Source organism: Sarcophilus harrisii, chromosome 4 (genome assembly GCF_902635505.1).
Source record: "Sarcophilus harrisii chromosome 4, mSarHar1.11, whole genome shotgun sequence".
Classification (NCBI taxonomy): Eukaryota; Metazoa; Chordata; class Mammalia; order Dasyuromorphia; family Dasyuridae; genus Sarcophilus; species Sarcophilus harrisii.
In genome coordinates this window covers 289,042,965-289,065,772 of record NC_045429.1, presented here as the reverse complement: position 1 = coordinate 289,065,772, position 22,808 = coordinate 289,042,965, and the positions used below count along the sequence as shown (strand labels likewise).

General features: G+C 38.0%; 2 protein-coding genes across 8 annotated transcripts in view; one reads left to right on the top strand and one right to left on the bottom strand.

Annotated features, from left to right (window-relative positions):
- The window catches only part of LOC105750644, a 32,440-nt gene that overhangs the window by 1,852 nt on the left and 7,780 nt on the right, over nucleotides 1-22,808 (top strand). For 2 of the 6 annotated variants that reach the window (XR_004233744.1, XR_004233743.1), the window contains one exon: nucleotides 12,987-13,236. The exons of 2 other annotated variants lie outside the window; for them this stretch is intronic. The gene's annotated coding sequence lies outside the window, so the exon portion shown is untranslated. Of the gene's footprint in view, nucleotides 1-12,986; nucleotides 13,237-15,441; nucleotides 17,979-22,808 lie in introns of those variants that run through there. 2 more of the 6 variants (XR_004233746.1, XR_004233747.1) reach the window with 2 other exon arrangements.
- Nucleotides 1,153-15,622, bottom strand: LOC100933073 (arachidonate 12-lipoxygenase, 12S-type). Of its 2 annotated transcripts, XM_031965393.1 has the most exons (14): nucleotides 15,473-15,622; nucleotides 13,003-13,213; nucleotides 12,201-12,282; nucleotides 11,940-12,062; nucleotides 11,703-11,806; nucleotides 11,235-11,395; nucleotides 10,093-10,236; nucleotides 9,595-9,804; nucleotides 7,859-7,945; nucleotides 6,600-6,769; nucleotides 3,880-4,001; nucleotides 2,219-2,319; nucleotides 1,919-2,086; nucleotides 1,153-1,809 (listed from the first exon to the last, which is right to left on the bottom strand). In XM_031965393.1, the coding sequence occupies exons 1-14, from the start codon at nucleotides 15,605-15,607 to the stop codon at nucleotides 1,630-1,632; spliced, it is 1,998 nt and encodes a 665-aa protein (XP_031821253.1). In that variant the 5' UTR covers nucleotides 15,608-15,622; the 3' UTR covers nucleotides 1,153-1,629. The 2 variants fall into 2 exon arrangements, with proteins under 2 accessions (XP_031821253.1, XP_031821254.1); XM_031965394.1 differs by lacking the exons at nucleotides 12,201-12,282; nucleotides 13,003-13,213; nucleotides 15,473-15,622 and adding an exon at nucleotides 12,315-12,524.

Sequence of the window (22,808 nt, the reverse complement as noted above, 5' to 3'; positions counted from 1 at the left end):
TCTGTGGCCCAAGCTAGAGGCAAGGAGTCATCAGAAAAGCAATTGAGCATTGAGAGTTATATGATTCGATCCCCTTTTATGCCAAATTTTAGGCTCAGAGAGATTGTATTTGTTCATTACAACAGAGTTGACATCTGGGTTAGAACTTGAACTTAGGTATTTACGTTAAAAGCTCTTCCCTACACTTTTCTTCTACAAAACAGTCATGTACCTACACTTGCAATATTGTATTTAATTCTGTCTCATGAACTTGGAGAAAAGTGAAACAGACTTGGAGCTGGTACGGACAATGCCAAATGTAGTTGTGGCAGCAAGAGGCCTGTACAGGTAATCAATAGACCTGCTTCTATTCTACTCTTGATTTTGAGTACTTTGATTAACTTTTATGAATCTCAGTTTCCTTATCTGACAATGATGGAAATACTCTTTTTATTTCCTACAATATAAAGTTATTACAAAGGAAACACATTATAAGCCTTGAAACATCATGAGTTACTAAAGAATTGGGTTGGAGGAGCTTCTTTGTGAACAGATTTAGTTTAGTGTTTATTTAGGTTTAGTGTTTATCATTGGAGAGTCAGCTTGGTGCAGTAGAAAAAATAAGGTTGATTTGGAATCCAAATCCTGAGTTAAAGTCTCACCTCCGATATTACCTTGGTGATATAGGGTAAGTTATTTAGCCTCTGAACCTGTGTATCCATGTGTGAAATAGAGATAAGACTACCTGTTTTATTTATCTAGATTTTCAAAGATCACAAGATAATGGACATACCCTACTCTGAATAATTTTAGACTGTTTTAGAAGTAAGTTACACGTTCTGGAAAGATGAAGAAAAGATTTTATTAAAGATTGTAATTTATGGCATACCAGAGCTACAAAGTATCCCCATGAAACTTAAAAGAGGCAAATTTATAACAAGGGCATAAAATCATTTACTCTTAGTGGTGGTACAAGATGATGATCAAAATAGCTTCAAAAGAAATTTAGTTATATCAACAGAGAGTTGGCTTTAAAGGCTGTTTGGAGAACTCTTCCATGGAAGATGACTGTATCCTAGGATATCATCTGAATGGTACAGTGAAAGTTAGTACTAGTCAGTGGCCTTATACCAGTATTGCAGTTATTTTGTTCTCTGAGCAATAGATACTGAGAAGACTTATAGTATATAGATATGTTTATTTATTAATTACAGATTGTAGCAAAGGGTCACAGAAATGAAAGGACACAGAAGCAGTAAGGTGTATAGCTAGGGGGACGATCAGTGCTATGAACTGGGAACTTTCCCATCCTTAGGCAAAATGATGTGGAAGGGATGTCTGCCTCAGGACTAGAGTCAAAGAAGGTTTTTCTTTACAGGAACATCAGTACCAGAAAATAAGAAGCATGTGTGGGGAATGGGAAAACAGTATTGTCAAGGATCTGAATGTAAACTCATGACACTAGAGTGTGATATTAAGCTTGTTTTATACCAGAAGATTCCTCAGGCAAGGAGGAGTGTGAAAAAATGAAGTAGGTCAAGTGTGAGGACAGATCTCCAAGTTTGTGATTTTTTTGTAAAAGAATTAGGGTTAGGAAAGGAAATGGGGCTTTTCCAATCCAATCAGAGTAGTGGTCAGTCAGGTGTTAACTTAGATAGTAATACTGTTTTCTATCCGGCTTGGCTTAAGGTATTCATAAGGCAGGTCCAAACTTTCATTACGAGCCACAATCTCCCTTTCTAGAGTATATAAATCTTCCTGGAAACGATTTAGTACAGCTTGGGGCCCAGGTCCTGAGAAGTATTGCTCTTTGTGATGACCCAGGGGTACCTGAGACAGAGAAGGTCATTTCACAGTTACAAACTTCAGATCTCTAGCCCCTTAGCTTTCTATTCTCTTACCTCTAGACTCTGTTCCATCTATTGGCTCTAGCTCTTACCATGTCTGGCTGGAACCGACCCAAGTGCCACGAAATAGTCATCTGGATACAGGCTTGATGGACATTGGGCATTGTGGCCATCACCATCTCTAATGTTACATCCTTTGTAGTTGGTGGTGGCTGCCTCATAGTGCATGGAGCATTAGGGACCCAGGTATACCAGTCTAGCTGTAATTAAGATATACACTGAAATTACTTAGGATCTGAGCCCTTAGTTTCCTTCCTCCAAACTCTTCCCCCAATAAAGAAATGTATTTGGCCCACATACAGTCAGGGATTCAGATTTGCAAATTATTTTACCTGTCCTTGATTAACGGCAGAATGTTGAGCTGTGCATGTAAAGATGCACATGGTGACAAAATGGCAAAGCTCATCACGAGACTGGAAAGATACAGGAAACCCTAGAAAAGAGAAGAGTTTGTAGAAGAAATAGGAGACTCAAAGGGGAAAAAAGGGCTGGTGTTCTCCTGAGGTGGCCAAGATCCTGGGATGTGCAAACTTAGGAAAATTTTGTCTCTTAGAAGTTATATGATCTGTATTGAATTGCTTGCCATCTGGGGGACAGGGTAGGGAGGAGGAGAAAATCTGAAACCCAAGGCTATGCAAGCATCAATGTCAAATTATTTGTGCATATGTTTTTTTTTTTTTTTTTGTTAAAGTTTTTTACTTACAAGATATACACATGGGTAATTTTTCAGCATTGACAATTGCAAAACCTTTTGTTCCAACTTTTCCTCTCCTTCCCCCCACCCATTCCCCCAGATGGCAGGTTGACCAATACATATTAAATATGTTGAAGTATAAGTTAAATTCAATAAATGTATACATGTCCAAACAATTATTTTACTGTACAAAAATAGTTGGACTTTGAAATAGTGTACAATTAGCCTGTGACGGAAATCAAAAATGGAGGTGGACAAAAATAGAGGGATTGGGAATTCTCCCAGAGTTCTTTCGCTGGGTGTAGCTGGTTCAGTTCATTACTACTCTATTGGAACTGATTTGGTTCATCTCATTGTTGAAGAGGGCCATGTCCATCAGAATTGATCATTATATAGTATTGTTGTTGAAGTATATAATGATCTTCTGGTCCTGCTCATTTCATTTAGCATCAGTTCATGTAAGTCTCTCCAGGCCTTTCTGAAATCATCCTGCTGGTCATTTCTTATAGAGCAATAATATTCCCTAATATTCATTTACCACAATTTATTCAGCCATTCTGCCATTGAAGGGCGTCCACTCAGTTTCTAGTTTATGGCCACTACAAAGAGGGCTGCAAACATTTTTGCACATACATGTCCCTTTCTCTTCTTTAAGATCTCTTTGGGATATAGTGTGCATATGTTTTGAAAATAAAAAGCTTTATTGTTAAAAAAAAAAGAAGCTATATGATCAAAAGTCTTATTTCTCTTGTCACTTTTAGTATTTAGAAAAATTTAGAAACTTCCTCCTTTCACAGGTTTTTCTGTTCTGACAAATTCCTTTACACTGTAACTTTTGATACAAGTTTAGACATGTACAAGGACTTATATATAGTGGCTTAGCAGATAGGGGTAGGAGAAAAAGGTCCTGTCTGTTGGAGAAGCTAAAGAATTAGAAGTAAGAAAAGAGGAATTTAGTCTTTGTCTCTCAGTTTTATCTTGAGTAGAGGTTATAAAGTTGGAGGATGGAGATCCCAAGATCTATCTACTGGTAACCAGAACCCTGTTTCCATGAGGTACCATCTGCCTTATGTGCCTTGTGTGTGAGCTGGGCTTGTTTGTAAATAACCTGGAATAAGGAAACAAAATGTAGGAAAATGTAAGAGGACTAAGATATGAGATCATTTTAGATGACCCCTAGGCTTGCAAACAATTTCACAAAGGTAGGAGAGTTCAGAGAAGCTTTTAAAGAGATTTCTAGGAAGTGTTTAGAAGAAAAGGGAGATGATTTTTCCTTTGAGAGATGTCGACATGTCTTACCTCGTTCCTGCGCCTTACACAGCCCAATCTCAGTGATCTCTCGGCACCAAGCCTGTAGCTCAGGGTCACTCCGCACAACCTCGTCTTCCAGATAATGGAGCTGGACTATTCCTTGCACGTATCTATTCTCCAAAAGAGAAGGAGGTTAGGAAAAAAAGCAGCTAAGGGGGACAGGTGGGCTTCCAAAAGAATAATAGAATTAGTTAGAAGGAAATTCAAAGAACATCTTTTTTCATCCCAAATCGATTTTTAAAAATCCTTTCTCTATATCATATCATCACCAAAAGGTTGTGATTTTTTTTTTCCCCCTTTATTTGAAAATCATCTATGAGAGGAAACCTCCTGAGGTAGTTCATTAACTGAGGTAACTGTATATTAAGAAGCTTCTCTTTATATCAAAGAAAGAAGGCGTTCCTTTGCTACTACTTTCCTCATTGCTCCTTGTACTGTCCCTTGAGGCACAGAACAAATTTAGTGTCTCTTTATATGCTGGCACTTTTAAGTGAATGAAAGTTTCCTATATCTTTCCAGTCTTCTGCCTTCTCTTCTCTCTTTGGATAGTTAAGACCTTTGTTCTCAAGTCCTGCAGCAAAGGTTCTCTTCATCTTTCATATCACTAATGTTAGTTTAACAATGGGATTAATTTGGGCTAGGTGATTTGACCTTGCCTAGAGAAGTTAAGTTTTCTACCCTCTCCTAATTTATCCTGTTTTGTTTTGTTTTTTAAGTTTTCACTATTTTCTTTCTCTTCTTTCCAATCCAAAGATCATTCTTGTTGGCCAAGAAAACAATTGTGTGCTTTTGTCTTTGCTCCATCTTCATGTCATCTATTAGAACAGTGGTCCTGTCTCTACTTTGGTCCTTATTTGCCCATAAGTAATTTAGAAAACTTTTTGTTGTTCTTAGCATTCCTTATCAGAGTCAGTTCACTGACATTTTTCTTATAAGATTATTCTGTCTTTTGTTTTTATCCCCAAGTAAGGCTGTTTGCTAAAAAGGCATTAGTCTCTTTAAACAATTCTCTCTTCTTCCTTAGCATTATTTCTGTTTCTTTCCTTCATTTTTGAGAGCTTCCCATCCTTCCAAGGCTACCTTTGACTATGAAGTTTTAGGTCATAGGATTTTATTCTGTACTTTGATAGCTTTTGAAATTTGCTTTCTCAAACAGCCAGGTTTGCAACCTAGGTACTATCTTTGTACTCTCATCTTTCTCCCTCACCCCACATATCCAGGAAGCTGCCAAAATCTTGCTTTTTCTACTTCTGTGACATATCTTGCATCATTCTCTTTCTCACACAGCTAACTCCTCTTATCACCACATTGGCCCTTATCACCTCTTGCCTGGACTATTGTAACAACTTTTTAATTGGTTTATTTTCTTCATATCTCTTCTCTTCAATTCATCCTGTACACTGTGGCCAAAGTGATTTTATATAAGTGGAGATCTAAACACTTTCTTCACTTAGCATACTCCAGTGACTCCTTTTTGATTCACCTATTATTTTTTCTTTATTTCATACTTTTTAATCGTTTACAGCTTACATACTTATTATACGATGTATACAATGATATACAATATCATACAGTACTAATATATACAAATAAGTGCATGCTTATTTATACATGCTAAAAAAGAAAAAAGATTTTACCAAAATGGTTACATGATCATAAAAGTTGGAAAGATCAATGTCCTGAGACATAAAAGCTCAGCCCATGAATAATTAATACTCTTTAGCTTTGGTGGACTTCTGAATGCCCTGGAAGGAAAGATCTCCTGCTGACCCTGTGCATCATTGTACTTAATATGGAGTTGAGGGGAGCTATTGAACTATTTCTGTAAGTTTGTTTTACAAATCATATCTGTGCTCTGCTTGAGTGAACTTCCTTTTATCAAAGGCGGGGAGTTAGAAAACCTAACTCCTCTGGGCAAGGTCAAATCACCTAGCCCAAAGAATATTCCATCTCATTCTAGTCCCTAATAAGAATTACCATATTGTCCTAAGCTTAGAGCTTAGTACGTAACATCCCCCATTCCATTATTCTTTTCTATTTGAATAAGTCATAACTTTCAATAGTGATGTTCTTGTTGTCATGAGTAATATTTCCTTTGTGCATTTGAGGGATTTATGAGATTTTCCCCCTTTAGAATTCTCTATCCTGTGAATTATTGGGTATCTTTACTTGTATTCTTTCACCAGTGTTGTACCTGCTTTCCTCTCTCTCCCTCCCTTCCTGTCTTTCTTTTTTCCCACACACTCCCCTAACTCTCTCCATCTCTTTTTCTCTCTATTTAAATTGGAAGCGTTATCTTAGACAACTTTCTTTGTGTCAATTTAAAGTTTCCTCTCCCTGGGTCTTGACTTTTTCTTCTTGTGTAACTAAGAACAAATCATGTAATGTTGCTCAGTCTCAATTTCCTTACCTGTAGTTAAATGAACATATTCATTTTTTATAATTATAGTATCTTCACTACCTACTTCACAGGTAATTTCAAAGAAAGTGATATGAAACTAATATGCCACATAAATGTAAATCCCTCCATTGTCTTTTTTTTCTTATATCCTGATCACCATCTCATGACTCTGTAATGTATCATTTCAGTCTTGGCCATCTTGTTTGCCTAGTCTATATTGTCTTGTTCCCAGTCCTCATTTGCCCTATCACTATTGCATGTTCCCCCTGTTCTGATCCATCCCTCCCCCTTAGTGCCACCTCCTCACCGGGAGATAATGTCCCAGAGCCGAACGGCATCATGAGCATAGAAAGCTGATGGGACCCCCAGAAGCCCTCGGTCAGCCAGGTCATCAGGAGGGCAGAGGGATCTATAGGTCAGACAAGTTGTTGCCCTTCGGAGGACATCCAGGTGACCTCCCCCACCAGTATTCACCGCCTGTGTTGGTTGAATAGAGAGTTAGGATGGGATGGAGGCGGGGGAGCCAATTTAAGAATTAGAAAGGAGGTTGGGAGGAATTTAGTTAGGTCATTTTTCACTTTTCCCTCTTTCTCAAGTCCAATCAGTTGCTAGACCATTGAGGTACATTTAATAATGTCATTCCCTATTACTTCTGACCTGCATTATTGAAATAACATCTTTCTTTACCTCCAGGCTCTTCTTTTCTAGGTCATCTTTCAGTATTGCCAGAATATTTTATATCCTAGCTTCTTAAATTATGGTTCATGTAACTGATTGTGGGGGTTGTACAATTATGATTTATTATCAATAAATGCTTGATTTGTACACCTATTTTATATACCTATATACCCAGGGTTACATAAAAATTTCTTGGGTGAAAAGGGATTGCGATTAGGAAAAATTGAAGAAATCCAGCTCAAGATAATGCATAGATTTGATGCTGTCATTGCTCTGTCCTCAACCTTAAATGACTCCCCATGATTATAGAATAAAGTACAAATTCTTCACCCTACCATTCAAGGCCCTCTCAAACCTGGGTCCTTCCTACCTTTCTCACTTTATTTCACATTACTCCCCTTCATACACTGTATATCTATGTTCCTGGTAAACTGGCAAAATGTCCTTACATGTGGAATACAATTACTCCATATCTATCTATTGAAATCTTTCTCTTCCTTTGAGGTCCAGCTCAGATGCTGCTTGACCTTCTTTCATCTTCCCAGGTTGATATGAACTCTTTCATTGAATCTTACATTGTTGTTGACTCTTCCTTTAAATCATCATCTAATTTGTTATTATTTGTGTATATCTCCTACCGTTATGTAAGTTCATGGAGGACAGGGATCATTCATATCTGGTTTAACATATAGTTACAATGCTTTGTGCATAATATTTAATTGGATTAAAAATAAGATAGAATCAGGTGATTGATTGAGGCTGTGGGAAAGAGGAGTCTTTGTGGGCGCCTAAGGATTGAAAAAAAAAAAAAGTACTTGGGGTGGAGGTCCATAATCTTCCCTGACATTCTCATATTTTTTTTAACTCCTAAGTCTCATCCATTCATACCTGATCAAAAAATCCCCCATTAGAGATGAGCTTGGTCCTGGCACGAGTGTTAATCTCCAGTGTATAACGGAGGTGAGGTATCAGGAGCTGTTGGAATAGGACAGGGGACATAAGAGAGGGGAAAGCTTATTTATGTTCCACAAAACAATAGACTTGGGGCAAAGATGGTGCTACAATAGAGGAACATTAGAAGCATTATAAAGGATATAAACAGATTACATAGTTAGCATGGGAATGGGATGAGATCAGATAAAATCTAATAAAAATAAAATAATAAAAAATTTAAAGAGATAAAAAATAAATAGATGATAAAAAAAAAAAAAATGATGACCTCTCAAGGTTCTTTCAGGGATAAGAAACTCAGATAAGAGGAAAGGGTAAGACATCTTAGGATATTGTTTGTTTTAAAGGTATGAAAGTGGGACTGAGCATATCATAGTTGGGGAAGACCAAACTGATTAGAGGAAGGGGTTTATATGTGGGTCCAAATTATAAAATACATGATGGGAAGTAGGGGACATTTTTTGAGCAAGAGAATCACTTGATATGTATTTGGAGGAAATTTAGGATTCCAATTTCATTTGCCTACTCCCTTCTGATTAGCTCAAAATCTTTAATCTCATATTTTCTTAGAGAGTTTTTTTCTTGGATCATTGAGGAAATGTTTACCATTTATATCTGTAATCTCTATCTTAGCTTATATTAATGACTCTTCTTCCTTGCCCCAGTCAGTGGTGGATCCCCCAAGGTTCTGGCATCCTCTCCAGGACTTTTTTTTAATACTTTTTATTTCTCTATTCTACTCTATGCTGATTAATATTCTTAAAATACCTATCCAGGTAAAATATCCAGGATAAATCCAAAGTCCTTAACAACCTTCAAATCTACACAAATTTAGTCCCCCAATCTTTAAGAGCTGCTCATTCCTGTAAAAACTCTCCAATTCAGGTAATTTAGACCACACACTTTTTCCTCACCAGTACCATGTTTGTTGCTATCTCTATTAGAAGGGGGGGGAGGGGGGGAGGAAGGGAAAGCAAGTGAAAGAGAGGGAGAGAAAAAAAAGAAAAAAGTGAAGAGTAGAATTGAGCAAGGGTCAGTAGGGAAAAGAATATGAGAGGGAAAGTGTGCCGGTAGATACTAAAAAGAAAGAGTCAGGGGCAGCTAGTTGGTGCACTGGATAGAGCAGCACACCTGAAGTCAGGAGGACCTGAGATAATAACTGGTCTCAGACACTTAATACTTCCCAGCTGTATAACCCTGGGCAAGTCATTTAACCCCAATTGCCTCAGCAAAAAAAAAGAAAGAAAGAAAGAGTGAGCACCGAATTTATTACAGTTTTGTATGTATATTATGAACCTCTTGAAGGCAGAGGCCACATAATTTCTTAATCCTTCAGATTTTATCAATGCCAGGCACACAATAAATGCTTAGCACACACTAAGTATTTGCATTATTACAATCTAGAACCTTAGAATGTAAGAAGTAGAAAGAACCTGAGATATCATTGGTTCAGTTTCATTTCACAAAGGAGGAAATTAAGACCTAGAGAAGAAAAGTTGACTTGTTCTTTCAGGTGTACTAAAGCTGCCTCCCAGGATTCTTTGCTGTCAGTTGAAACGCATAATATATAATTGGTATAAAGAAACCCTACATGAATATTATTTGGCAGTCCTTTCCCAATCTAATCCCAGAAGGGTGGGATGTGAAGGGTAGCTGGAAGGTAAAGTAGGTACCTTAAAGATGGGGTGCATCCCTGGGAGGCACCTCATGGTGGCTACAGCAAACACTTCAGCCATCAAATGCGTCTTCAACAGATGTGCTTGCAGTTCATGCAGCTGGAAGTCAGAATTTTTGACCCAAGCCTTGGCCAAAAGCCAAGTGAGGGAGGGATCTGAAGGCAGGAAGAGTGGTGGAACTGGAGAGTCAGAGCCGGGAAGTTGGAGCTGGAGGACAAAAGAATCAATACAGCCATAGACCAAAAATTGGCAGGAACCTCAGAGGCCCAGCAGATGTTAATTGACTTGCCCAACATCAGACAGGTAGTGGATATGAATCCAAGGCCTTTATTCCAGTCACTGCTCTTTTTATTGAACTACATAGGTTTTTGAAAGGAAGAATGGTTGATTAAATAGAGTAGTAGAGTCAAAGGTCTTTGTCTCAGGAAATGGGTCAATGGGATGATGGAAGGATGAATAAAGGAGCTGAGTAGAAGGATGCCTAGGTTCTCTCACCTGGATGACCATGGGGAGCAGCTTCCCATCAGGCTCCATCTTTAACATAAGTAGGGGAGCAGCCAGATGTTGCCTCTCTCCCTGGATCACATTGGCCTGGATTCCAGCTAACAGTGAAAAGTCAACTTCAAAGAGGCAACCCTCCTAGGGGATATATATATTAGTCTGAGTCTGAGGTCAAGTTTCCAAGCTTAATGTGGAACAACAATTTTAATATCAGAGAGTGTCAAAACATCAACAAAAAGGACTGAGAGTCCAGATTCTTAACTAGACTCAAGCACAGAATTTGAAACCTGGAAGGTACCTTGGAGGTCATCTAGTTCAACCTTTCATTTTATAGTGGAGAAATTGAGGCCCAGAGAAGTGAAACGATTTATCCAAGAGTCACACATCTACTAAAGCAAAACAGGAGTTTTAGAAACCAAGTCTTCTGACTCCAGAATCCTTTCTATTTACATTTAAGGGCCCTTTGTTTAGATAGTCTTGTTCTTCTCTCATATCATTTGCCTTCTTTTCCCACTTTCAAACTTCATTTTTCTTCTTCCAAAAATTTTATTTTCCCTCCTCTCAATCTTCCTTTCATCTTTTCTAAATTCCTAAGCCCTCCCCTGCCATCTTTTCCAAGAGATTTTCCTGAAGTCATTTAATCTCTTGACTCCCTTCTCTCTCCCTTTCTCTATGTGATGAGATCCAGTACTAAGATCGATATGAAGAGTCTTCATTTGTTAATCTGCTCCTGTCTCCATTTGTTTCTTCTTTTTCTGCGTTGTTTCTCTTGTATTCCAGATTCTTCAGAAAAAGAATACTAGGTTCACTTTATTTTTATGCTCCTCTTCCTTTTATTTTACATATTCTCAAGATTGCCACAAAATAAGTTTTCCATGAAGGAAAGGTATTTAGTTACTATTGTTGACTCTTCCAGTTGTACTTCTGTGATTGATTTATTATTTTTCCAGAATTTAATTAGGGTTCTTCAGTTTTTAAAAACAAGGTATCCTTATGGCATTTCACCTTTTCCCCAAACTTTGAGCAATGTATTTAGAAACTCACCTAATTTGGTCCCTTGAAGCTTTTAAAATTCTGTATCATCAGAGAGGTTACAAGGAAGAAAAAAGAATTGGGAGTAGAGAGGAGAGTATTACCTGGAGCTTTCTTTCCAGTTGGGCCTTAAGATCCTCTGTCCCTGGGGGAATCACGAGTCGAGTGGGGAGTGAAGAGGATTTTCTCAGCAGTGTGGGATTGACACCATTGAGGAACTGGTAGCCAAAAAAATCATCATCTTTCCAGGATAGGCGCACCCTCTCTAGGAACAGAAGGTAGAAATCATAGCACCCCAAGGGCCTCTGTGTTTGGACTCTCCTCAGGGTCCCAAACATTTGGGCCCCCAACCTTCAGATGCCCCGACCCTCAGGAAATCCTCAAAAGAGACGCCTAAAGTGAGTTACCTTTATAGACATTTCTGAATAAAATAGTCAGTAGAAAGACAACAGTGATAGAGTGGTTAGGAGAAGTTGAGTGTTATTGATATGGGGAAAGGGAGAACAGAATGTCATGGATGGGTCATTGGAGAAGATGAGCTTGAATTGAAAGGTTATGGGGCTGTTACTTACTGGCCAGGGCACTCTTGCCACCCCAGAAGATTTGGTCAAAATCTTCCAAGCTATTCCAGGAGCTCAGGAGGGTGTACAGACGTTTAAGGGCAATTTCTGTCACCCTAGGATAAGGAGTAAAGGAATTGGGTTAGTTGGGAATTAGATACTTGAATGCCTCCCCAAACCCTGTATCTACCATTTTGCTTGGAAACTTCCACCCCAAAGCCCAGATTTTGCCTCTTGTCTCATTCCTACCCCACAACCCGTGTCCTTTCGAAGTCAACCTTCTTCTCCTCATGGAATCTTGCATCCAGGGGCAGGTCTTTCTCTGATGCTGCAGCCACTGACAATGGTATCCCTTTCTTCCAGCTGACCCAGCTGGAATCAGAAGGATTAAAAATAAAAGGGTTAGTGGAAATTAGAGATCACCAAAGAATCAAGGGTCACAGTGTAAATAAGGTGGAGCCCAGGAGTCTGAGCTTAAATTACTGAGAGATCAAGGGTCAGGGACATCACCCATAGAGTGTCCTTCTCGCCTTCAGCTCTTCTTCTTGATGTTTTTGAAACAGGCCTTGGGATTCATTTCTTATCATCCAAGCTGAGAAAGCATGGAAACAAGATCTCATTTACCTGATCCATCTCCATGTATGTGCTTCCAAGCTGCTCTCGTCCCCATTTTCTGTTCCTCTCTGCTTCCATATCAAGCTCATTTCTTATCCCTTTTCTTATCTGCTACCCAGTCTCAGAGAAGATTTCCTATTCTTCTGAGTCCTCATCCCAAGCTTCCTATCCCCATCTTACCCCTTTCTCAGTTCTGAACATTATGTTTTCTGGCCCTGCCCAACTTTTACTCTCATACCTCCTGTTTTCCAAAATCACATTCTTTGCATTTTCTACTATGGGGCCTTTATTGTCACCTTTCTCTGTTATTAACTTCCTAAAATCATACACTGTACATTCTCTTCCTCATATCCCAGCCTCACCCAGCTAAAGCTACTGCTTTATGTTATAGAATTGTCACATAACTTTTCTTCCAGCTCCCTCTACTTCTGACCTCCTGCCTCCTTGTTGTACACTCCCTTCCTTGTACCTTCCCTTTCTTGTGTTTTCTTCCTTCATTCTTGTCCTTTCCTTAACAATTCTTTCCTATTTTTTAACTTTAATTCCAACCACACCCCTCTTTTGCCAAGTCATATTTTTTTAAGGTGCTTCAGTTCCTTTTCCATTAAAACAAAGTCAATAATTTGGCTGATCCCAAAACTCCCTTCCAGGACTAAGTCCGTTGCCCTCTTCTTGCTTCAGGTTCCACCTTTCTCACCAGTGGTCTCAGGAAGGCAGATGATACCATCCCCTTCTACCCAGCGGTAACAGGGGAATACTATTTCCTTCTCTTCCATGCTCTGTTCAAAGACCCAAACAGTTATATGGTTGCAGAACCATGCATCCTTTATCAGAAGATGAATTTTACGAAGCTTCACAAACTGGAGGGGACCCAGGTCTTCTGAGACATCAACTTCAAAATCCTCCATCTACAGCGTGGGTAGAAGGAAAGGTAAGTCAATCAGGAGGTAGAGAACTGAAATCATAGCTCACAACATCTTATATTTTTATAGATTTTATAAATGAGGAACCTGAAGCTTCAGAATTAAAGGGAACTAGAATTAAATTAAATTAGAATTAAAGGGAATTAGGCAAGTGCCTAATGTCATAAATGTAGTAAAATTTGAACCTACATCTAAAGATACTTTGCCTCTATATTGAAAAGAAGTTTCACAGATAACTGTCTACTATGCAACCCAGAGCCTTGTCCTCCTCTCTGGAGGTCACTGTGAGATTAAAATGTGAGGAATGAACTTACTGTTCATTTACACTGCTGTTGCTGAAGATAAACAAGCCTAGCCCCTTATAATACATGTGATTTTGAGCTTCAGTGACCTCATTTATAAAGTGAAGGAGTTGGATTAAATAATCACAATGTAAATTCATAGTAGGTATTTAATATTTGAGAAACTGAATTACATTTCTAAGATTCTTTCTCTCTTATGTTCTATGTACCTGTTGGATACCATTATGGATGCTATCGGATTATACTTGAGTAGTTGGGGTCAGTACAATTAAATACAATTTTGTAAATGTTTAAGTGACATAAGTTTAAGAAAAGTGATTAGTCTGGAGGAAAAAAAAAAAACACAACAAATTCAGTAGAGGAGGCAAGAATTGGAAAACCTATGGAGGATATAGTACTGGAGGCTGAGCCATGATGGATGAGTAGGATTTTAAGAGGTAAAAAGAATGTGAAAGTTAGACTAGATACCTTCTAGGATTCTTTCTAGAAATAATCTTCTGTGAATTGTACACTTCATACACATCTTATAAATAATAAATTCTAGATTATAAATGATGGACCCCAGAGAACAGCTTTTCAAAGTAGTTAAGGGGCAAGCAATGAGATCAGTATCAAAGAGTCTGACATTCATTTACCTGGGGAAGAATGTAATGGAATATACTATGCGGTAAAAAATGATGGAGAAACTTGGGAAAGACTTGTATGGACTGATGCAGAGAAAAATGAGCAGAATCAGAACACTATACAATAACATTGTAAATAGAGACTTTTAAAAGACCTAAAAATTGAGTAACAACCCATCATTTCAGAGGGCCCATGATTTGTTGGATTCAGGATGCTGAAGAGGAAAAGCACCCTAGAAGGGACCGTGAGAAAAATAATCTTGAAACTCTTTAGTTAGAAGTTTGTTACTAGCTCTTCATGCCCTAATGTAGATGGTATTTTTACACTCTCAGATGCGCTGTCCTAAAAAAGCTAAGACCTTGAGAATTTCATAAACATAAAGAAATACTGTCTTATTGCCTGTCTGGTGATAATTTTTACCTTATGTCTAGAATAGAAATTCCTTTTGTTATGACAAATGTATCAAGAAACATTTTGATGTCTCTCTCTTCTTTCTATAAATATGTGGCCTTGAGACCACTCATTTGCTGACTCCCCTGTTCTGGTGGGGTTCAGTCGCTAGCTAGCAATAAACGCTCTTAAAATTTTCATTATTTTGGTTGCCCTGTGTTTTCTCTCACCTGGGTACTTCATTGCAAATTAAGATCTGTGTTTTGAATGTCTAATTTAGGAAGTGGTTTGCTTGAGAAAGCATTTTTTTTTTTCTTTTTCATAAACAGGATTGGAGGGAGAAAAAAATAAGTTTTTGTTTACTAATTTTTAAAATTCTAAGAGAATCAGGGGAAAAGGGACAATAGGAATATGTCACATTTCCATAGTGCTTTTCAAAGAACTTTATCTATAACAAACCTGTCTGATATGTAGGTCAATCACCCTGCTGATTCCCAGCAAGGTGAAGTGATTTGGCCACTTAAGAACAAACTAGAGCTTCAGTGGCAGAGTGGGGCACCTTAATCTAGATCCACTAGCTCCAAGTCTAGCATTGTTTCTATAGATCCCTTCCCTCTTCTCCTCTGTTTTTTGGCTCCAAGGTAAATGGCCCTTCCTGGGGATCCCAGAATGTCATACATAGTTTGTGATTATACCCTTTCAAAGTTTCTTCTCGTTCAAGTCCATTGTCCAAGAAGAGAAGAGTTCTCGGTGTCCCTTATGTTCCAACTTTGTTATTTTCCCATCCTTTAAACTAGGATAAGCATGGCAGTAAGCTAGAAATCCCTGACTCAGAACTTTTTCCTGATCCTCTCTCAGTTGTCCTGGTGCATGACACTTAAGTTACCCAGTTCCCAGTTCTCTTCACAGCCTTATCCCCTTCACTGACCTGTCCTCGAGCTGGCCGTAGCCGAAGCCCCAGTTCCACCTCTGCACGGAGCCCTACCAACCACAGCTGCACCTGGTTGTTGGACCCTGAGAAAGCAGAGTTTCCAGTGGCCACTCGGACCCGGTAGCGACCCATCTGTCTTGGAGACTCTGGCTGCTGTGAGAAGAGTAACGGGAAAGTTGCTCCGAGCCCTCTCACTGCTGTCCAGTGATTCTCCAAGGCACAGACTCAAGCCTTTTAGTGAAGAAGCCCTTCCCATACCCGCCTATGTACCTACAGCTGTCCCCACCCTTCTCAAAATGTTGGTGCTTCCACTTTCCCCACCCGGAAGATGGGCCTGGACCTGCCCTGGAAAATGGGCGGGGAAGGGGGAATGTCTGGGGTTTCTTTTTAAGGTGATTAGGACTCCTAGTATAGGAAATAAAAGGGCTTGGTTATCAGAAACAGGAAACTTGCCTTTTTTTTGGTTGGGGGCTCCCCACACTGTCCCTTCCTGAATCCTAAATAGCTTAAGTCTGACAAAGTGACTTTTCTTAAGTTTTTGTTGTATTTGGTTTTGTTTTAAAGATGGTTTTCAGAGTAGGACATGATTTCTGTGTTCTCTTCCAGTTTATACAGTCCATGTTTTATGACATGACTCTCATTTCTAGAGTTTTAAATTTTTCCCAAGTGCTTTCCTCATACTCCTCCCATAATTAGTAGAATCCTCGTTTTACAGAAGAGTCAACTGAAATCCAGAGAGCCTAAATGACTTGTCTAAAATCACACAGCTAGTGTCAGTATTCGTACTCATGTTTATTTCAGTGCAACAAAAGCATTATTTATCTGTCCCTTGCTTCCAACATAGAAGTTGTTGTTGTTGTTGTTTTTTAAAAGAGGGCTCTGAGAATACTTAGGTAAGGGACTTGAGGTGTGGAACTTTGAGGGGAATTCTAGTGAGCTGAAGAAAGAGTGTTTGAAAAGGGGCAGGGCAGGCTCAGATGGTAACACTGTTCTCCACTGGGCTTGGCTGTAGGAATTCATAGGCCAGATTTTACTGAACATTCTTTTCTATGATCTTTTTTTCAGGGAGTCCAGATCTTCCCTCAAACAGCTCAGCATAGCCAGCTTCCCAGATCCTGAAAAAATACTCTTTGTGCTGTCCCAGGGAAACCTAACAATAGAACAAGCATATCACTCCCAAAAGACTAGCAAAGAAGTTCCCTAGTATCCCTTAATGGGATCTTAGATTTAGAACTGGAAGGAACCTTAAGCTTCTTTCTGGGCTAGCTCCCTGCCTCTCCACCACTCAGAGGTCTAGCCAGTTCCTCCCCATTTCTTAGGAAAAACTTAGACTCAGAGAAGGAACTTGTTCAAGATCACAAAAGTACTGTCAGAATTGAGCCCAGATCTCATTCCAAATCTATCTTTTTTCAGTATCAGATACTATGCTAAACACTAAAATGTACAAAAAGCCAAAAGAGTCAAGTCCAGGAGCTCATAATCTAATGGGAAAACAAAAGGCAAACCAATATGTACATGCCAAGCCTGTATAGGATAAATAGGATATAATTAACAGACTGAAAGTACTAAGATTAAAGAGTGGTTGGGAAGGATTTCCTGTAGAAGATAGCATTTTGGTGGAGACATAAAGGAATCCAGAAGATGAGAAAGGAGAGCATTTTAGGCCTGAGGGACTGCCAGAGAAAAGCCTGGAGCTTAGAGATAGAGTACGGTATCTTGTCCATGAAATATTTAGCAAGGAGGTCACTGAATAAAAGTTATGTGGTGGAGAGCATAGTGTAACAAGACTGGAAATGTGGGAGGGAGAAGACCTAATTTAAGGTTTTCTTTGCCAAACAAGATTTTACTTTTGAGCCTGGAGATAATAAAGAGTGAGGGTAGATAGTGACAGTCGAATGTGAACTTAAGGAACATCACTTTAGCTGCTTAGAGGATTGAATGGAGTAGGGAAAGACATTTGTCTTCCACTCTTTATCCAAGGTTTGACCCTCAGTTTTAACTGCCCACCCCCTCACTATGGCTGAACTTGACTCAGGATCTAATGGGATGCCTAGTGAATAGTTGTCACCATTTTCTTTGTGCTGAATGAAGGCATATGCATGCACCATTGGATACCCAGGCATACTAGTTCAGTTGGAAGGAAAAAACAAAAAAGAAAAACCTCAAGTTACTCAGAACCAAACACAGTGTCTCAGTTTCACTGACTTTCTACTTCAATCTATGAGCAGGTCCGTCTCCCAGCTTGATTTAATGACACTAATACAAGTGAAGATGCACAAAGTCTAAAATAATAGAGCTCCATTCCTGGAATCCAGGAATAGAAAGTATAGACAGTAAGAGGAGACTGGATGGGGTTGTGGTAGACACATAGACAGCAATCTGTTGAAATTTTGGGGGTTTGGAGGAAGCTCTGAAGACATGATGTAGAGGTATAGTTTAGGAAAATATTTGGCAGGTGTTCTTTTTAAAAATTAATTTTATTTTTAATTTAGTGAATAAAACAAACATCTCCATAACATAATATAGTAAAAATGATGATTGCACATGAAACTTCAAATCTATTATGTACAACTAGCTATTTTGCTAAATATACAATATAAATTATACAATAAAATTATATAAAATATAATATATTTTATAATTACAATAAATATATAATATGCAATACAGTTATCATGTAAATTTCTTTTTTCCCCTGCTATTTCTTCTTTTCACACTATCTGCCCTTGGGATAGCTATCAGAAATAAGTAAATAAGTAAGTAAAAATATATATATAAACATATAAAATTACCCTATACATCTATCAGTTCTTCCTCTAGATACAGAGAGATTCTTCATATTCCTATTTTTTAATTTGTGTATTTGTAGTAGTCAAAAAGATTTAAAGTCATTATTAAACAATATTGATATTACTGTATACAATGTTCTCTTGGTTCTTCTCATTTTTATCTTCACTATTTTATGTAACTTTTTCCATGCCTTTTTAAGACTATTGAGCTCATCTTTTCTCATAGCACAGTATATCAGTGCTATATGTGTGCATCACAACCATATACTATATTGGGTCTGTATCCCAAGGAAATAATAAAAGGAGAGAAAAAAGACTCATATATGCAAAAATGTTTGTAGCAGCTCTTTTTGTTATAGCAAAGAATTGGCAAAGTAGTGGATGCCCATCAATTGGGAAGTGGCTGAACAAGTTGTGGTATATGAAGGTAATGGAATATTATTGTTCTATAAAAACTGATGAACAAACTGATTATAGAAAGGTCTGGAAAGATTTACATGAATTGGTGCTGAGTAAAATAAGCAGAACCAGGAATACATTGTACACAATAATGTATTATTGTGCGAATGTGTGATGATAGAGTATGAAAGACTTGGTTCTTGCTAGTTCAGTGATCTGTATCCAGAAAAAGAACTAAGAAGACTGAATGTAAATCAACACATGCTATGTTCACTTCTTTTTTGTTTTTTTATCTCTCCCATGTTTTTCCCTTTTGCTCTGATTTTTCTCTCCCAACATAATTCATAAAATAATGTGTATTAAACTATAAAACTAAATAAACTAAATTCGGAATCCCTGTAATTTCCATCTTTTTTTTTTTTTTTTTTGCTGAGGCAATTGGGTTTAAGTGACTTGCCCAGGGTCACACAGCTAGGAAGTGTTAAGTGTCTGAGATCAGATTTGAACTCAGGTCCTGCCCTGGGAGGACTGCTGGTGCTCTATCCACTGGGCCACCTAGCTCCCCCTAATTTCCACTTCTTTATCCCAACAAAGAAGAGCTGCTGAAAACATCCTATCCACATTCAAAGTTATAATGACTAATTGTGAATTAACTTTCATTTTATTTTTACTCACTTATTCTTTCTCCTTTTCAGCCTTTTTCATATATATATATATATATATATAGCTTTTTATTTACAAGATATATGCATGGGTAATTTTTCAGCATTGACAGTTGTAAAACCTTTTGTTCCAACTTTTCTCCTTCTTCCCCCACCCCCTCTCCCAGATGGCAGATTGACCAATACATGTTAAATATGTTAAAGTATAAGTTAAATACTATATATATATATATATATATATATATACATACATGTCCATACAGTTATTTTGCTGTACAAAAAGAATTGGACTTTGAAATAGTATGAAGGAAATCAAAAATGCAGGCGGACAAAAATAGAGGGATTGGGAATTCTATGTAGTGGTTCATAGTCATCTCCCCAAATTCTTTCCCTGGGTATAGCTGGTTCAATTCATTACTGTTCTATTGGAACTGATTTGGTTCAGCTCATTGTTGAAGAGGGCCACGTCCATCAGAATTGATCATCATATAGTATTGTTGTTGAAGTATATAATGATCTCCTGGTCCTGTTCATTTCACTCAGCATCAGTTCATGTAAGTCACTCCAGGCCTTTCTGAAATCATCCTGCTGGTCAGTCATTTCTTACAGAACAATAATATTCCATAATATTCATATACCACAATTTATTCAGCCATTCTCCAGTTGATGGGCATCCACTCAGTTTCTAGTTTCTGGCCACTCAGCCTATCTTTTTATCCTATCCTATTACCCCACCTTTTCACTTCCCATCTACCCACTTTTCTAACAGTCCTTTCTCTACCTTCCCAATCTATATATCCTTTCACATTATATTTTTAGAATATAATTTTCCCCTTTTACCTTTTCCTACCCAATTTTGCTTTTTAGAATCACCCCATCATATATAATTCAGATCCAGTCATTCTTTCAAACTACCTTAGTAATGATGAAAGTTTTGAAAGTATTTATAACATTTTGAATATATTTAATGAGTAAATAGTCTAACCTTAATAAGTGCCTTATAATCAGTCTTTACTGTTTTCCTTATATTTCTTCTGGATCTTTTATATTGAATGTTCTATTGGATTTTGGTCCTTTCTTGTTACAAATACATGAAAGTTAGTTTATTAATGTCTTCCCCCCATTATATTCAACTTTGCTTTGGGTAAGTTGTTTTTGGTCACTACCCCCAGCTCTTTTGCTCTTCGAAATATGGTCCAAGAGTCACAGTTTTAACGTAAAGGTTGCTAAATCTTGTGAAATCCTGACAGTTATTTCCACAGTATTTAAATTATTGTTTGTTGTTTTTCTTGTTCCCTGCACTTTTTTTCCTTAACTTGGGAAAGATATTCTTGTAAGTTTTCTTCTGGGTCTCTTTCAAGTGGTGAACAAGACTTTTTCTATTTCTACTTTACCCAGTTGTTCTAGAACTTCAGGGCAGTTTTCCTTAATAGTTTCTTGTAATATTATGTCCAGGTAATCTGACAGTTTTTATAATTTCCTTGATCAGTTCTCCAGTTGTTTTTCCAGTGAGCTGTTTCAGCTCATTTTTCTAGTTTTGTTATTTCTTGACATCTTGTGTCATTTAGTTAATTCCTCTTGCTCAATTCTACTTTTCAAGGACTTATTAAGATTTTGTATCTCCTTTTCCAGTTGTTTTACTTACTTTTAGGGAAATGGTTCTTTAAGGAAGAAGGAAAAGGGTTTAAATATAATGGGGTGGGGCTATTATTCAAGGCTTTTTTTTTTTTTTTTCAACTTTAACATTTTAACGTTTTTCTTATTGATGAGGTTTGGCACAGGGCAGAGTTGTGGGAACTTCTTCTGGTCAGTGCAAGTTCTTCTGAACCTGAAAAGTTAGACTGGCAAAAAGAAGTTTATTGTTGGAACTGAGAAGTCAGCCTTTGCTAGGAAGATTGACAAGGTGAAGTTCCTAGCAGAGAAATCTTGGCAGAAAGATAAAGAGAGGTATTAATATTTAACATGTATTGGTCTACCTGCCATCTAGGGGAAGGGGTGGGGGGAAGGAGGGGAAAAGTTGGAACAGAAGGTTTTGCAAGGGTCAATGCTGAAAAATTACCCATGCATATATCTTGAAAATAAAAAGCTATTTTTTAAAAAGGGGGGTGTTAACACTGAGATGAGGTAATGTCTTCTCAGCGGGCAGGGGGTCCTTGAAGGTGGCTATGTCAAGGAGAGAGAGGGTTTTCCTTGACAAGGCATTATCCTGCTTTGGCCCTCTGCCAGGTCCTTTTACTGAAATGAAGGCTGACACTGAGAAAAGAATGCATTTCAACAGGCAGGGCCCTGGAAGCGGAGCAAGCTACTTTGGACCTTCTACAAGGTCCTGTTAAGGAAATGGAGGTTGACACTGAGAAGAGAATGGTTTCTCAGTGGAGGGTCCTTGCAGGCAGCTGTGCCAAGGATAGAGAAAGATTCCTTGGCATGGCATGTTCCTGCTTTGGGCCTCTGCAAGGAAGTGCCCCTTTTTATAATTTGAAACTTTGGCTAGGGGTTGGGGGCAGTTTGAGTTGAAATCAGACCAAGATCTTTGAAAATTAAATAGAAATTTTCCAATTGAATGAGTAGTCCTAGACTAATCTCCAACTCAATAGAGGTGGATAGAAATCTAGATCTCCAGCTCAGGCTAAGTAGGAGTGGTCCTGTACTCAACTAGTCCTGCCAAGATAACATAATGAAACCACTTTATCTTGATTCCCTGGGGTGGGTCTCTCCCAGGAGAGTTCAAGGAGTTTCTTCCCTTCAGGGAGTTCTTAAGCATCTATCCCAAAGTCAGGACAGTTTCAGGGTTCCCCATGTCATTATTAAATATAAAAATATTTTTAAACTTTTTTTTTTAATTTTGAATTCCAAATTCTTTCCCTCCCCTTGTTCCTCATTGAAAAGGCAAGCAATTTCGTAGAGAAGATAAAAAGTTTGAGGTTTGTTCAATATTAATTGAACTCTTCTGTGCTGTGTATTAGATATTAATAGATATTGCAGTAGTTTAGATCTATTGTAATTTCATCTGTGTGGGTAGACCCTTGACCATTGTAGCTTGCAGGTCACAGATTGAGGAGCTTCTTAATAAATTTGATGTGATTGTAATCTCTGCATTGTCTTGTCTCAGGAATACTATTTGAGAGGGGAGGGACTGAAGTAGGTGTACTGTACCATGGCTCCAAGTTGTCTGTATTATTTAGATGGACTCCAAGATATCTGACATTAAAAGTACTATATTTTACCTTAAGATTATTTTTATTTTATAATCATACTGATTTTGAAAAGAATGTTAGTTTTATTGACTCAGTTTAGGAGTGGGATGCTGGCTCGGAAAGAAAGATACCTAACCCCTAACTCCATTCAGCCTCTAAGTCCTAAAATTAGCTTTATCAGGTTTTTTGAAACTAGCCAGTTTTAAGATTTAGAAATTAGCATTCTAAAACTAAAAGGTAACTACAGTAACCTAAACATCACGCCTCCCCCCCCCCAACAAAATATTAC

Excerpts from the sequence above, each read along its gene's own strand:
- LOC100933073 (XM_031965393.1), bottom strand. The coding sequence starts at position 15,607 with ATGGGTCGCTACCGGGTCCGAGTGGCCACTGGAAACTCTGCTTTCTCA. Across the intron at positions 13,214-15,472 it reads TACGGCCAGCTCGAGGACAG|ATGGAGGATTTTGAAGTTGA; the intron begins GTCAGTGAAGGG and ends CCCACGCTGTAG. Across the intron at positions 10,237-11,234 it reads AACTGGAAAGAAAGCTCCAG|GAGGGTTGCCTCTTTGAAGT; the intron begins GTAATACTCTCC and ends TATATCCCCTAG.